The sequence below is a fragment of the Tubulanus polymorphus genome, chromosome 8 (assembly GCF_964204645.1).
Source record: "Tubulanus polymorphus chromosome 8, tnTubPoly1.2, whole genome shotgun sequence".
NCBI classification, from domain to species: Eukaryota; Metazoa; Nemertea; class Palaeonemertea; order Tubulaniformes; family Tubulanidae; genus Tubulanus; species Tubulanus polymorphus.
In genome coordinates, this window is record NC_134032.1 from 1,256,905 (window position 1) to 1,273,170 (window position 16,266).

The following is a 16,266-nucleotide window of genomic DNA, read 5'->3' on the forward strand; positions in this document are numbered from 1 at the left end:
CTTCCGATTGTAGCTGCCATCTACTTCCGATTGTAGCTGTCATCTACTTCCGATTGTAGCTGTCATCTACTTCCGATTGTAGCTGTCAACTACTTCCGATTGTAGCTGCCATCTACTTCCGATTGTAGCTGTCATCTACTCCCGATTGTAGCTGTCATCTACTTCCGATTGTAGCTGTCATCTACTTCCGATTGTAGCTGTCATCTACTTCGATTGACAGCTATTTTTTATTTTCATTGACAGCTCGCTCGAATGATCGGTAATAAGAGTTTTAATGATATCATGGAAGCAACTCTCGACCCTAAACTGAAACCGAAGCCTTCCAATGAAATGTAAGTCGTCGAATTCGAATTGTTTAACCGATATAAAGTTTTCAACTGGGTAAAATCTATAAGGAATCTGAATTGAATCTGAATGGAATCTGTACGGAATTTCTAGAACTCAAGAGAGAAAAGATTTCATCCAGAATAAATACGTGCGACATCGTTATGCGTATAAAATGTGCACGAATTCAGACGAACTTCAACAAGATTTGAAACAAGCAATTCTCAGTATGGATATCTGTGCTTTACTGCAAGTGTTCGCCGAGGACGCGTTGTTAATGTGTAATCTACCCGATGTGGTAAGTGTAGTAGGGCAACGTAGGATTTATCGATGAGCGTCTGCCCTGATATCAGCCTAATGAAATTTGAGTATCGCTTTATACTCATTGCGACACTTTTGTCGCAGCGAGCAATGAGGTACCGGCATATGCCTGGGCCCAGTTTCACGAAAAAGTTTAAGCCTAAAACGGTTAAGTTTGAATTGTTGTCCTCATTGAAAAGATGAAGTAACCAATGGCAATTACACCAAAAATTTGAGTTTAACTTTTTTGTGAAACTGGGCCCTGGGGTCAGTTGCTTAAAAGTTGGTTAAAACTTGGATAAAAACCATAGTAACTATGAAGTTTTAATTGTCACCACGTCAACTATCCACTGGTTAACTCTAACCAACCTTTGAGCAACTACAGCCCCTGATAAATACTATAGTAACAATGAAATTTTAATTGTCAATTTATCAACTAACCACTGGTTAAACTATAACCAACTTTTGAGCAACTGCAGCCCCAGGGGCCGGTTCCATAGTCATGGCTTAGACTTAAGACCGGTCTAAGACCATCTTAGTTCTACAGCTAATCTAACAGTTTAAGACCAATCTTAAGATTTAAGACCACTTCTTGACTTAAGTCTTTACTATGGAACTGGCCCCAGATAAATATCATACTAGCAATGAACTGTTAATTGTCACCACATCAACTATCTACTGGTTAACTATAACCAACTTTTGAGCAACTGCAGCCCCTGATGGCGTAACATTACACGCAGTTACGGTATACTTAATGAAAATTAGTTCATTTTCGATGAACTTTGAACTGGATTTTTAGGCTCGGAAAAGGAAATATTATCAAACAAGTCATCGAATAGATAAAAGATTGGCATCCCCAATGAGTGTATGATATACTTGTGTAGGTGGGCACGGTGTCTCTGGACCCCTAGTTTCACTATATTTCACCAATACACGACTGGCTTCAGGCATCAGCGTGGTAACTCGGGGGCAGCAGGGAGATGTGACTATATATACCGGTATATATTTTTAGGAATCTAATGAATCGGCCCTACACCTGGCTATAGAACAAGATGTCGATGGTTCCTCTTTACACATTGTTGATTTCATTCTACAAAACGCGCAAGGGTTTGTACTCATCTATTACTCATTTTTACTCAATTTCTTATGGACTTGCTTCTGCGCGGCCATTTTGTCACCAGCTATCTCGGTGAATTGTTCGTTATGTCATTTTCATCATTCTGTTGTTCCAATAAATGACAACGTCTCATTAAAAGTTGACAAAGATGAAAAGTGAGTCCATTTTAACCCTTTCAGTGCTGACTTATTAATAGCCTATAGTGCTGAAGATAATTTGAAAATTTTGAAAAATTCCACCCTAGATTGTTGAATAACGGGAATAGCACTATAGTGCGTCTACACCGCGGTGCGGTGTATCGTTAGTTACTAATATTTCACTATGTTTGACAGGTGCTGCCATCTTTCAATTGAGATAAAAACTAATTACTAATTACATCAATACACCGCAGTGCGGTGTACTAGCGAAATCCATGACCGATTAATACACCGCACTGCGGTGTAGATGCACTGAAAGGGTTAAGGCTTGATATAATTCGATTAACTGTCATGATCATTGTTGTAGGAATTCGTTGGATAGAGTCGATCGCCATGGGAACACCGTATTACACGTATGCGCTCGGTATAATCGTACGGAATGTATGAAACTGGTTCTCCGCTCGCGACCTCAACTCGTACCGTTAGAGAACGCAAACGGGCAGACGGCGGCCGATATATCCAGAGAGAATAACTCGGAAATCTGTTTAGAACTGGTGAGATCACTGTTTCAGAACTGCCAACTATTCCTCATTTTCAGTGTTTGTTACTACTTAATCATAACAAGAGAAATACTGATTATATTTGTATGAAAATATGAAAGATGTTACTGAGGGTCTTACTGTTGATTACTGATTAATTTGAACAGAAATATGAAAGATGTTACTGAAGGTCTTACTGTTGATTACTGATTAATTTGAACAGAAATATGAAACATGTTACTGAGGGTTTTACTGTTGATTACTGATTAATTTGAACAGAAATATGAAAGATGTTACTGAGGGTCTTACTGTTGATTACTGATTAATTTGAACAGAAATATGAAAGATGTTACTGAGGGTCTTACTGTTGATTACTGATTAATTTGAACAGAAATATGAAAGATGTTACTGAGGGTCTTACTGTCGATTACTGATTAATTTGAACAGAAATATGAAAGATGTTACTGAGGGTCTTACTGTTGATTATTGATTAATTTGTACAGAAATATGAAAGATGTTACTGAGGGTCTTACTGTCGATTACCGAATAATTTTAACACTTTCATATTTCAATGAAATGTTACTGAAAAAAACTCAATTTGTTACTTATAGCACTTTTCAGAGGTTGGCAGCCCTGGTGTTTATTCATTTCCACAGTTTTTAAGGGCTCAGGTCAACAGTTCTTTAAGGCCCAGTCTCAATGGTTATTTTACCCTAACAGGCAATGTGGAATTATGTAACCGGAGGGTCTAGTAATCATATCGCTGTGTGTATATTGTATTTTGTATTGTATATCTTGAGTTTTGTTTATTTCTAGTTGAAACACGCGAGTGAAAAGAGAACAGCAATATTCAATCACGTCAACATAGACTGGAATCTTATAGAGGAGGATCATATTTACGATCCAGTCGATATGAGTGATGAGGAACTGGATGATAGAGGGGTAGGTAATAGATACGGGTACCAGTAGGTGATAGATAGGGGGGTAGGTGATAGAGGAGGGGGGCAGGTGATAGAGGAGGGGGGTAGGTGATATAGGGGGCAGGTGATATAGAGGGGGCAGGTGATAGAGGGGGCAGGTGATAGAGGGGGCAGGTGATAGAGAGGGGGCAGGCGATATAGAGGGGGGCAGGCGATATAGAGGGGGGCAGGTGATATAGAGGGGGCAGGTGATATAGAGGGGGCAGGTGATATAGAGGGGGGGGTAGATGATAGAGGAGGGGGTAGGTGATATAGAGGGGGGCAGGTGATAGAGAAGGGGGCAGGTGATAGAGAGGTGGCAGGTGATATAGAGGGGGGCAGGTGATATAGAGGGGGCAGGTGATAGAGAGGGGGCAGGTGATAGGGGGGGGGGGGGGGTAGATGATAGAGGAGGGGGTAGGTGATATAGAGGGGGGCAGGTGATATAGAGGGGGGCAGGTGATATAGAGGGGGGCAGGTGATAGAGAGGGGCGCAGGTGATAGAGAGGGGGTAGGTGATATAGGGGGGGGGGCAGGTGATATAGAGGGGGGCAGGTGATATAGAGGGGTAGGTGATATAGAAGGGGGCAGGTGATATAGAGGGGGGCAGGTGATAGAGAGGGGGGCAGTTGATATAGAGGGGGCAGGTGATATAGAGGGGGGCAGGTGATATAGAGGGGGGGCAGGTGATATAGAGGGGGGTGGTGTGGAGTCCAAAGAATAACAAACCGAACAAACAACAATCCAGAAGCCCGACTATTTACCAGCACAAACCCAAAAAATGGAACTTGGAATTCTGAAGTTGGGGGTGGGCAAATCCAACAGATGGTGATAGAGGGGAAGTATGTAACTAAGTAAACTGTATTTATTATAGGTGACCCCCGAGAGGAAAACTAGGTCTCGTCCGTCCAGTATTGTAGGGTTGATAGATGTAGGAAGTATTACACCGGATGTCAAAATGTCACCGAGTCCGCAACATACAACACCAGCCGCAGCAGCAGCTGCGCTGAGAAATCAGAAACGTGAGTAGTTATTCCCTCTCTTCCCTCATCCCTAACCCTCCCTTATGTCGTTACTTCTAGCTGTATATAACCCTAAGCATTAGTATTTTCTGTATAGAATCTGTAAAGACTTCAGAAAAAAAATAGAAAAGGAGCAAAAATTGTTTGAATTGAATTCAAACGATTCGAGAAACAATGAAAAATAACGTCTTTGAAATCATTTCTTTTATCCTGGGCAGTGGATCTCGACCCCAAGTAATCAAAAAACTCCTTTCTGTCGTTCATTATTTGGTTTAGGTCTCGTATTTATTCTGTGTGGTGATCGGTTTCTCTTTCTGTTTCAGCTCTCACTCCTTCTAGCTCAACGCCACCTTGTAGTTTCCTGCCGAATGCGCCACCTAGTGGTGGTGGTGGTGGTAACTTCGTCATTAAGAAGAAGCCAGCTCCGCCTCCCCCACCGCCGAGAGTGCGTACGATTTCTAACTCGAGCACGCTTCAGAACGAACAACTTAAAACCCACAGACGCACTCCTTCTGAACCTCCTAAACTACCCCCGAAAACACTACCAGCAGGTGAGCCTCCTAAACTACCCCCTAAAACACTACCAGCAGGTGAGCCTCTTAAACTACTCCCTAAACACAACCAGCAGGTGAGCCTCTTTAACTACTCCCTAAAACACTACCAGCAGGTGAGCCTCCTAAACTACTCCTGATAACACTACCAGCAGGTGAGCCCCTAAACTACCCCCTAAAACACTACCAGCAGGTGAGCCTCCTAAACTACTCCTGATAACACTACCAGCAGGTGAGCCCCTAAACTACCCCCTAAAACACTACCAGCAGGTGAGCCTCCTAAACTACCCCCTAAAACACTACCAGCAGGTGAGCCTCCTAAACTACCCCCTAAAACACTACCAGCAGGTGAGCCCCTAAACTACCCCCTAAAACACTACCAGCAGGTGAGCCCCTAAACTACCCCCTAAAACACTACCAGCAGGTGAGCCTCCTAAACTACCCCCTAAAACACTACCAGCAGGTGAGCCCCTAAACTACCCCCTAAAACACTACCAGCAGGTGAGCCCCTAAACTACCCCCTAAAACACTACCAGCAGGTGAGCCTCCTAAACTACCCCCTAAAACACTACCAGCAGGTGAGCCTCCTAAACTACTCCTGATAACACTACCAGCAGGTGAGCCTCCTAAACTACCCCCTAAAACACTACCAGCAGGTGAGCCTCCTAAACTACTCCTGATAACACTACCAGCAGGTGAGCCCCCTAAACTACCCCCTAAAACACTACCAGCAGGTGAGCCTCCTAAACTACTCCTGATAACACTACCAGCAGGTGAGCCCCTAAACTACCCCCTAAAACACTACCAGCAGGTGAGCCTCCTAAACTACTCCTGATAACACTACCAGCAGGTGAGCCTCCTAAACTACCCCCTAAAACACTACCAGCAGGTGAGCCTCCTAAACTACTCCTGATAACACTACCAGCAGGTGAGCCCCTAAACTACCCCCTAAAACACTACCAGCAGGTGAGCCTCCTAAACTACCCCCTAAAACACTACCAGCAGGTGAGCCCCTAAACTACCCCCTAAAACACTACCAGCAGGTGAGCCTCCTAAACTACCCCCTAAAACACTACCAGCAGGTGAGCCTCCTAAACTACTCCTGATAACACTACCAGCAGGTGAGCCTCCTAAACTACCCCCTAAAACACTACCAGCAGGTGAGCCCCTAAACTACCCCCTAAAACACTACCAGCAGGTGAGCCTCCTAAACTACCCCCTAAAACACTACCAGCAGGTGAGCCTCCTAAACTACTCCTGATAACACTACCAGCAGGTGAGCCTCCTAAACTACTCCTGATAACACTACCAGCAGGTGAGCCTCCTAAACTACCCTCAAAATACCACCAGCAGGTGAGCCCCTAAACTACCCCCTAAAACACTACCAGCAGGTGAGCCCCTAAACTACTCCTGATAACACTACCAGCAGGTGAGCCTCCTAAACTACCCCCTAAAACACTACCAGCAGGTGAGCCTCCTAAACTACTCCTGATAACACTACCAGCAGGTGAGCCCCTAAACTACCCCCTAAAACACTACCAGCAGGTGAGCCCCTAAACTACCCCCTAAAACACTACCAGCAGGTGAGCCTCCTAAACTACTCCTGATAACACTACCAGCAGGTGAGCCCCTAAACTACCCCCTAAAACACTACCAGCAGGTGAGCCTCCTAAACTACCCCCTAAAACACTACCAGCAGGTGAGCCTCCTAAACTACTCCTGATAACACTACCAGCAGGTGAGCCCCTAAACTACCCCCTAAAACACTACCAGCAGGTGAGCCTCCTAAACTACCCCCTAAAACACTACCAGCAGGTGAGCCTCTTTAACTACCCCCTAAAACACTACCAGCAGGTGAGCCTCCTAAACTACTCCCTAAAACACTACCAGCAGGTGAGCCTCCTAAACTACCCTTAAAACACTACCAGCAGGTGAGCCCCTAAACTACCCCCTAAAACACTACCAGCAGGTGAGCCTCCTAAACTACCCTCAAAATACCACCAGCAGGTGAGCCTCCTAAACTACCCCCTAAAACACTACCAGCAGGTGAGCCCCTAAACTACCCCCTAAAACACTACCAGCAGGTGAGCCTCCTAAACTACCCCCTAAAACACTACCAGCAGGTGAGCCTCCTAAACTACCCCCTAAAACACTACCAGCAGGTGAGCCTCCTAAACTACTCCCTAAAACACTACCAGCAGGTGAGCCTCCTAAACTACTCCTGATAACACTACCAGCAGGTGAGCCCCTAAACTACCCCCTAAAACACTACCAGCAGGTGAGCCTCCTAAACTACTCCTGATAACACTACCAGCAGGTGAGCCCCTAAACTACCCCCTAAAACACTACCAGCAGGTGAGCCCCTAAACTACCCCCTAAAACACTACCAGCAGGTGAGCCTCCTAAACTACTCCTGATAACACTACCAGCAGGTGAGCCCCTAAACTACCCCCTAAAACACTACCAGCAGGTGAGCCTCTTTAACTACTCCCTAAAACACTACCAGCAGGTGAGCCTCCTAAACTACTCCTGATAACACTACCAGCAGGTGAGCCTCCTAAACTACCCCCTAAAACACTACCAGCAGGTGAGCCTCCTAAACTACTCCTGATAACACTACCAGCAGGTGAGCCCCTAAACTACCCCCTAAAACACTACCAGCAGGTGAGCCTCCTAAACTACTCCTGATAACACTACCAGCAGGTGAGCCCCTAAACTACCCCCTAAAACACTACCAGCAGGTGAGCCTCCTAAACTACTCCTGATAACACTACCAGCAGGTGAGCCTCCTAAACTACCCCCTAAAACACTACCAGCAGGTGAGCCTCCTAAACTACTCCTGATAACACTACCAGCAGGTGAGCCTCCTAAACTACCCCCTAAAACACTACCAGCAGGTGAGCCTCCTAAACTACTCCCTAAAACACTACCAGCAGGTGAGCCTCCTAAACTACCCTCAAAATACCACCAGCAGGTGAGCCTCCTAAACTACCCCCTAAAACACTACCAGCAGGTGAGCCTCCTAAACTACTCCCTAAAACACTACCAGCAGGTGAGCCTCCTAAACTACTCCTGATAACACTACCAGCAGGTGAGCCTCCTAAACTACCCCCTAAAACACTACCAGCAGGTGAGCCTCCTAAACTACTCCCTAAAACACTACCAGCAGGTGAGCCTCCTAAACTACTCCTGATAACACTACCAGCAGGTGAGCCCCTAAACTACCCCCTAAAACACTACCAGCAGGTGAGCCTCCTAAACTACTCCTGATAACACTACCAGCAGGTGAGCCTCCTAAACTACCCCCTAAAACACTACCAGCAGGTGAGCCTCTTTAACTACTCCCTAAAACACTACCAGCAGGTGAGCCTCCTAAACTACTCCTGATAACACTACCAGCAGGTGAGCCCCTAAACTACCCCCTAAAACACTACCAGCAGGTGAGCCTCCTAAACTACTCCCTAAAACACTACCAGCAGGTGAGCCCCTAAACTACCCCCTAAAACACTACCAGCAGGTGAGCCTCCTAAACTACTCCTGATAACACTACCAGCAGGTGAGCCCCTAAACTACCCCCTAAAACACTACCAGCAGGTGAGCCTCCTAAACTACTCCTGATAACACTACCAGCAGGTGAGCCTCCTAAACTACTCCTGATAACACTACCAGCAGGTGAGCCCCTAAACTACCCCCTAAAACACTACCAGCAGGTGAGCCTCCTAAACTACTCCTGATAACACTACCAGCAGGTGAGCCTCCTAAACTACCCCCTAAAACACTACCAGCAGGTGAGCCTCCTAAACTACTCCTGATAACACTACCAGCAGGTGAGCCCCTAAACTACCCCCTAAAACACTACCAGCAGGTGAGCCTCCTAAACTACTCCTGATAACACTACCAGCAGGTGAGCCCCTAAACTACCCCCTAAAACACTACCAGCAGGTGAGCCTCCTAAACTACTCCTGATAACACTACCAGCAGGTGAGCCTCCTAAACTACCCCCTAAAACACTACCAGCAGGTGAGCCTCTTTAACTACTCCCTAAAACACTACCAGCAGGTGAGCCTCCTAAACTACTCCTGATAACACTACCAGCAGGTGAGCCCCTAAACTACCCCCTAAAACACTACCAGCAGGTGAGCCTCCTAAACTACTCCCTAAAACACTACCAGCAGGTGAGCCCCTAAACTACCCCCTAAAACACTACCAGCAGGTGAGCCTCCTAAACTACTCCTGATAACACTACCAGCAGGTGAGCCCCTAAACTACCCCCTAAAACACTACCAGCAGGTGAGCCTCCTAAACTACTCCTGATAACACTACCAGCAGGTGAGCCTCCTAAACTACTCCTGATAACACTACCAGCAGGTGAGCCCCTAAACTACCCCCTAAAACACTACCAGCAGGTGAGCCTCCTAAACTACTCCTGATAACACTACCAGCAGGTGAGCCTCCTAAACTACCCCCTAAAACACTACCAGCAGGTGAGCCTCCTAAACTACTCCTGATAACACTACCAGCAGGTGAGCCCCTAAACTACCCCCTAAAACACTACCAGCAGGTGAGCCTCCTAAACTACTCCTGATAACACTACCAGCAGGTGAGCCCCTAAACTACCCCCTAAAACACTACCAGCAGGTGAGCCTCCTAAACTACTCCCTAAAACACTACCAGCAGGTGAGCCTCCTAAACTACTCCTGATAACACTACCAGCAGGTGAGCCCCTAAACTACCCCCTAAAACACTACCAGCAGGTGAGCCTCCTAAACTACTCCTGATAACACTACCAGCAGGTGAGCCTCCTAAACTACCCCCTAAAACACTACCAGCAGGTGAGCCTCCTAAACTACTCCTGATAACACTACCAGCAGGTGAGCCCCTAAACTACCCCCTAAAACACTACCAGCAGGTGAGCCTCCTAAACTACCCCCTAAAACACTACCAGCAGGTGAGCCCCTAAACTACTCCTGATAACACTACCAGCAGGTGAGCCTCCTAAACTACCCCCTAAAACACTACCAGCAGGTGAGCCTCCTAAACTACTCCTGATAACACTACCAGCAGGTGAGCCCCTAAACTACCCCCTAAAACACTACCAGCAGGTGAGCCTCCTAAACTACTCCTGATAACACTACCAGCAGGTGAGCCTCCTAAACTACTCCTGATAACACTACCAGCAGGTGAGCCTCCTAAACTACTCCTGATAACACTACCAGCAGGTGAGCCTCCTAAACTACTCCTGATAACACTACCAGCAGGTGAGCCCCTAAACTACCCCCTAAAACACTACCAGCAGGTGAGCCCCTAAACTACCCCCTAAAACACTACCAGCAGGTGAGCCTCCTAAACTACTCCTGATAACACTACCAGCAGGTGAGCCTCCTAAACTACCCCCTAAAACACTACCAGCAGGTGAGCCTCTTTAACTACTCCCTAAAACACTACCAGCAGGTGAGCCTCCTAAACTACCCCCTAAAACACTACCAGCAGGTGAGCCTCCTAAACTACTCCTGATAACACTACCAGCAGGTGAGCCCCTAAACTACCCCCTAAAACACTACCAGCAGGTGAGCCTCCTAAACTACTCCTGATAACACTACCAGCAGGTGAGCCCCTAAACTACCCCCTAAAACACTACCAGCAGGTGAGCCTCCTAAACTACTCCTGATAACACTACCAGCAGGTGAGCCTCCTAAACTACTCCTGATAACACTACCAGCAGGTGAGCCCCTAAACTACCCCCTAAAACACTACCAGCAGGTGAGCCTCCTAAACTACTCCTGATAACACTACCAGCAGGTGAGCCTCCTAAACTACCCCCTAAAACACTACCAGCAGGTGAGCCTCCTAAACTACTCCTGATAACACTACCAGCAGGTGAGCCCCTAAACTACCCCCTAAAACACTACCAGCAGGTGAGCCTCCTAAACTACTCCTGATAACACTACCAGCAGGTGAGCCCCTAAACTACCCCCTAAAACACTACCAGCAGGTGAGCCTCCTAAACTACTCCCTAAAACACTACCAGCAGGTGAGCCTCCTAAACTACTCCTGATAACACTACCAGCAGGTGAGCCCCTAAACTACCCCCTAAAACACTACCAGCAGGTGAGCCTCCTAAACTACTCCTGATAACACTACCAGCAGGTGAGCCTCCTAAACTACCCCCTAAAACACTACCAGCAGGTGAGCCTCCTAAACTACTCCTGATAACACTACCAGCAGGTGAGCCCCTAAACTACCCCCTAAAACACTACCAGCAGGTGAGCCTCCTAAACTACCCCCTAAAACACTACCAGCAGGTGAGCCCCTAAACTACTCCTGATAACACTACCAGCAGGTGAGCCTCCTAAACTACCCCCTAAAACACTACCAGCAGGTGAGCCTCCTAAACTACTCCTGATAACACTACCAGCAGGTGAGCCCCTAAACTACCCCCTAAAACACTACCAGCAGGTGAGCCTCCTAAACTACTCCTGATAACACTACCAGCAGGTGAGCCTCCTAAACTACTCCTGATAACACTACCAGCAGGTGAGCCTCCTAAACTACTCCTGATAACACTACCAGCAGGTGAGCCTCCTAAACTACTCCTGATAACACTACCAGCAGGTGAGCCCCTAAACTACCCCCTAAAACACTACCAGCAGGTGAGCCCCTAAACTACCCCCTAAAACACTACCAGCAGGTGAGCCTCCTAAACTACTCCTGATAACACTACCAGCAGGTGAGCCTCCTAAACTACCCCCTAAAACACTACCAGCAGGTGAGCCTCTTTAACTACTCCCTAAAACACTACCAGCAGGTGAGCCTCCTAAACTACCCCCTAAAACACTACCAGCAGGTGAGCCTCCTAAACTACTCCTGATAACACTACCAGCAGGTGAGCCCCTAAACTACCCCCTAAAACACTACCAGCAGGTGAGCCTCCTAAACTACCCCCTAAAACACTACCAGCAGGTGAGCCTCCTAAACTACTACTGATAACACTACCAGCAGGTGAGCCCCTAAACTACCCCCTAAAACACTACCAGCAGGTGAGCCTCTTTAACTACTCCCTAAAACACTACCAGCAGGTGAGCCTCCTAAACTACCCCCTAAAACACTACCAGCAGGTGAGCCTCCTAAACTACCCCCTAAAACACTACCAGCAGGTGAGCCTCCTAAACTACCCCCTAAAACACTACCAGCAGGTGAGCCTCCTAAACTACCCCCTAAAACACTACCAGCAGGTGAGCCTCCTAAACTACCCCCTAAAACACTACCAGCAGGTGAGCCTCCTAAACTACCCCCTAAAACACTACCAGCAGGTGAGCCTCCTAAACTACCCCCTAAAACACTACCAGCAGGTGAGCCTCCTTAACTACTCCTGATAACACTACCAGCAGGTGAGCCCCCTAAACTACTCCTGATAACACTACCAGCAAGTGAGCCTCCTAAACTACTCCTGATAACACTACCAGCAGGTGAGCCCCCTAAACTACCCTCAAAATACCACCAGCAGGTGAGCCTCCTAAACTACTCCTGATAACACTACCAGCAGGTGAGCCCCCTAAACTACCCTCAAAATACCACCAGCAGGTGAGCCTCCTAAACTACTCCTGATAACACTACCAGCCGGTGAGCCTCCTAAACTACTCCTGATAACACTACCAGCAGGTGAGCCTCCTAAACTACCCTCAAAATACCACCAGCAGGTGAGCCTCCTAAACTACCCTCAAAATACCACCAGCAGGTGAGCCTCCTAAACTGCCCTCAAAATACCACCAGCAAGTGAGCCTCCTAAACTACCCTCAAAATACCACCAGCAGGTGAGCCTCCTAAACTACCCTCAAAATACCACCAGCAGGTGAGCCTCCTAAACTACCCTCAAAATAGCGAGAGAATCTCAAACCATTCGTGACCCCTTAGAAAATTCTTGCATTATGCGTAAAAACCTGCTGTGACCTCGGTCTCTGCTGGTTCTAAGTCTAACTGTTCTGTACATGTAAAAAGTCAGTAAGTTCCCTGACAAAGACTTTGGCTTCAGTTTGATGAAAGTAACATCGTGTAAATACAACCTCGGTGATAGTGGAGAAAAAATAATCCTGTCCCGTTAGTGCGTGCTCGGTGCAGCGGCCCGGCTTGTACCCCATGTCTATATATCTGTAGCTAGCTCGCACTACAGAGGTTGGAAATGTATTACTAGCTTTTCGATCCCCCGATTGTTTAAGGGGATTCTACTTTATATTTTGGAAGATCCTCCGCGCGTATTGTAAGCATAAATTTCTATTTTACAGGTGCTAAATTAGTTCTTCCTGTCGGAGTAAATGAGTAAGTTAGTTTTTCGAATCCGATGGTTCCGGCAGTACTTAGAATTTCGAAATGATATCGCTTTGGAAATATTAGGGAATTCGATTGATTTTCCTTTAATACAGGAAAATTTTGGAAATTAATTTGACGCTTCACATTTAACCGAGGCTAAATTCTTTCTTGGCATTCTTTCTTGAAGATCGCCTTTATCACCCAGTCACTATTAGAATAGCGACATCCACGCGGTTCGATGGTATGTTGTTCACTTTTACGAAGACCTCATTTCCGTATGGGAAAATGAAAAAATCAACCCTGTTGAAATGCTGCAGAAAATGTTTAGGAATTTCGAAATCCTGTAACTGTGGGAACCATGAAACTCAAACAATCTCTATCTCCATCTTTGAATGCTTTACTATGTTTATTATGTTTGTTTCAGAGCTCGAGTTCACAGACGGTCTCCGAGTGGTGGAGATTTCGGTCAGTTTCTGGTTTACGTTTAATTCGCTTCCTCTAAAACCCTTAATTCACTAAGGATATTTGTATCGAAACTAATCAACGTCTGAACTCACAAATAAATTATCTCACATTTAATTTTTGATGCTAACCGCCCTTTTAATACACACCTTCCCCTCCCTCTCATCCCCGCGCCCATCTAATCACCATTCAATCGGTATGATTTATGATATTTCAGTAACTGCGTTTAGAAAGCACCACCCGATTAAACATAGTTTATCAGTTGGTGAGTGACGCATGAATTACATTCAACAACATTAACACACCTCGAAAAACCGATGTTACAGTAAACCACGCTCAAATCGGATATTTGGGGAATGGAAGATTTTCTCTGACTTAGAGAACTTGCATTTTTTGAAAAAGTCGGATTTTCAAGTTTATGTAAAAAAATAAGGCTTAACCCTTTCAGTGCGTCTACACCGCAGTGCGGTGTATAAATCAGTGATGGATTTTGCTAGTACACTGCACTGCGGTGTATTGATGTAATAAGTAATAAGTAAATATCTCTCTTGAAAGATGGCAGCACCTGTCAAACATAGTGAAATACTAGTAACTAACGATACACCGCGCCGCGGTGTAGACGCACTATAGTGGTATTCCCGTTATTCAACACACTAGGGTGTAATTTTTTTAAATTTTCAAATTATCTCTAGCACTATAGGGTATTAACTAGTCAGCACTGAAAGGGTTAAATCGGATATTTGGGGAATGGAAGATTTTCTCTGGCTTAGAAAACTCGCAACTTTGAAAAAATCGGATTTTCAAGCTTATGTAAAAAGAAACTAAGGCTTTTAAAAAAAACTGAGCTCATTTTTTGTGCCGTGTATCGACTCATTATTAACAAGAGTGGGTAAGAAATTTGAGACTTCGGGATAGAAATTTATTTGTAAAGGAGAAGAATACAATGGGAGCAAACGTTTTGAACGTCTATCCGAAATACTGCGATCCGACTCGCGCGTGGTTCACTGTACGATATTCAAACTGCATGAATCAAATCATCTTCAAACATCGTTCGTCGTTTGTTGCGGTCGAAATATTTTCTGAAAAAAAAATATACAATCGACACGAATTCATTCACGTCGCGATTTATTTTCGTTTCAGATAATCGTTTAAGCTTATCGAACGGACAGTCGAGATCGATGGATTGCTTGAACTCGTCGACTGATTCTAGCAGCACGGATTGTAAACCGACCCCGGCTCCGCGACAAAAGGTGAATAACGTTCTCGTTTAAACTTTCGAATTCGCCGAGGTCTATTGATAATTTATGACGAAGCGTTGTTTTATGTTGCTCTATTCAGATATATCGATTGTCCTCATTTCTGCAGGTAGAATTCGTGTTTCAACGACGGCCCAACACAAACAAAAAACATTGAAATACAGTCAACTTAGGTTAATCCATCCTCCCCCCTCCAGTAAATAGTTTAAGTAACAACAGATTCAGGCCTGAGCCCCAGGAGCCAGTTGCACAGTCGAGACTTAAGTCCAAAAGTGGTCTTAAATCATAAGACCGGTCTTAAATTGCTAGATTGGCTGAAGAACTAAGTCGGCCCTAGAACTAAGCCATGACTATGCAACCAGCCCAAGGAGCCGGTTCCATTGTCGAGACTTAAGTCGAAAAATGATCTTAAATCTTAAGACTGGTCTTAAGTTGTTAGATTGGCTATAGAATAAGCTATAGTTAGATTGGCTATCGCACTGTCTCCGGTGATACGGATTAACCGAGGTTGATTGTACTTGAATCTTTTCAACGAATTATTTCTACTACAGATTTCAGTGTAACTGTGTTGGGCTCGGATTGTTAATAATTTTATCCGTTGTTGCTTCCGTTCGATGGAGCATGTTTGTACGACCAGTGCAGGATTACTGAGTCAATAGCTGTGATTACAAGGCCACGGTCAGTCAAACTAGCCCGGTCCAGACTTGAGTCATATTTGGTCCGTGCCGAATCAGAGAGAGCGTGTATTCACGCGTAAATCGATCGCTTGTTACTAAAGCGATATCGAAAATATGCCGCGGCAAGTGAGGAGACTCGCTCCCAGAACAAGTTCGCGTTAACGCGGAATGGTTTGACCCTTGCTAAAATATGGCACGGGTCGAACTAACAGGCGCAGACTTGCATCAGTGTAAAGAGCTCAGCTGGCACGGGGCCGAGATCGCTTTATGACCACGGCTAATGACTTTCAGTGATCTATAATTTAGGTTTCAGAGTTAGGATGAAACCCAGCCCTCAGTAATTGAGCCCCCTCCCCCCTCCCCACCACCAGCAGTGTTGTATCGACATTTCTGTATGTAATTGTGTGTTGTATATTTGTTTATCTTACAGTTTACCGATGATTATGAAACTTTGTTTCACAGACCGAAACCTGTCTATTTCAAGGTTCTATAAACGAATATAATGCTTTCAATTCACTTTTTCCCTGTCACTGTTTGAGGCCTGCTGTTTACACACAATCATAGTTCTTACTCATTATTCAATCTCCAGGGCCGTACACCTAGCGTTTGAATTTTGGG

General features: G+C 45.6%; 1 protein-coding gene across 5 annotated transcripts in view; it reads left to right on the plus strand.

The window, feature by feature from the left end:
* Window positions 1–16,266, plus strand: part of LOC141910268 (arf-GAP with SH3 domain, ANK repeat and PH domain-containing protein 2-like) — a 39,572-nt gene that overhangs the window by 19,813 nt on the left and 3,493 nt on the right. For 2 of the 5 annotated variants that reach the window (XM_074800994.1, XM_074800995.1), the window contains exons 15-26: window positions 244–332; window positions 439–622; window positions 1,637–1,731; window positions 2,246–2,432; window positions 3,234–3,359; window positions 4,251–4,398; window positions 4,722–4,949; window positions 13,229–13,262; window positions 13,678–13,718; window positions 13,933–13,980; window positions 14,856–14,965; window positions 16,079–16,132. In XM_074800994.1, coding sequence (XP_074657095.1) covers window positions 244–332; window positions 439–622; window positions 1,637–1,731; window positions 2,246–2,432; window positions 3,234–3,359; window positions 4,251–4,398; window positions 4,722–4,949; window positions 13,229–13,262; window positions 13,678–13,718; window positions 13,933–13,980; window positions 14,856–14,965; window positions 16,079–16,132 — 1,344 coding nt within the window. The remainder of the gene's footprint in view (window positions 1–243; window positions 333–438; window positions 623–1,636; window positions 1,732–2,245; window positions 2,433–3,233; window positions 3,360–4,250; window positions 4,399–4,721; window positions 4,950–13,228; window positions 13,263–13,677; window positions 13,719–13,932; window positions 13,981–14,855; window positions 14,966–16,078; window positions 16,133–16,266) is intronic. The other 3 variants (XM_074800998.1, XM_074800996.1, XM_074800999.1) reach the window with 3 other exon arrangements.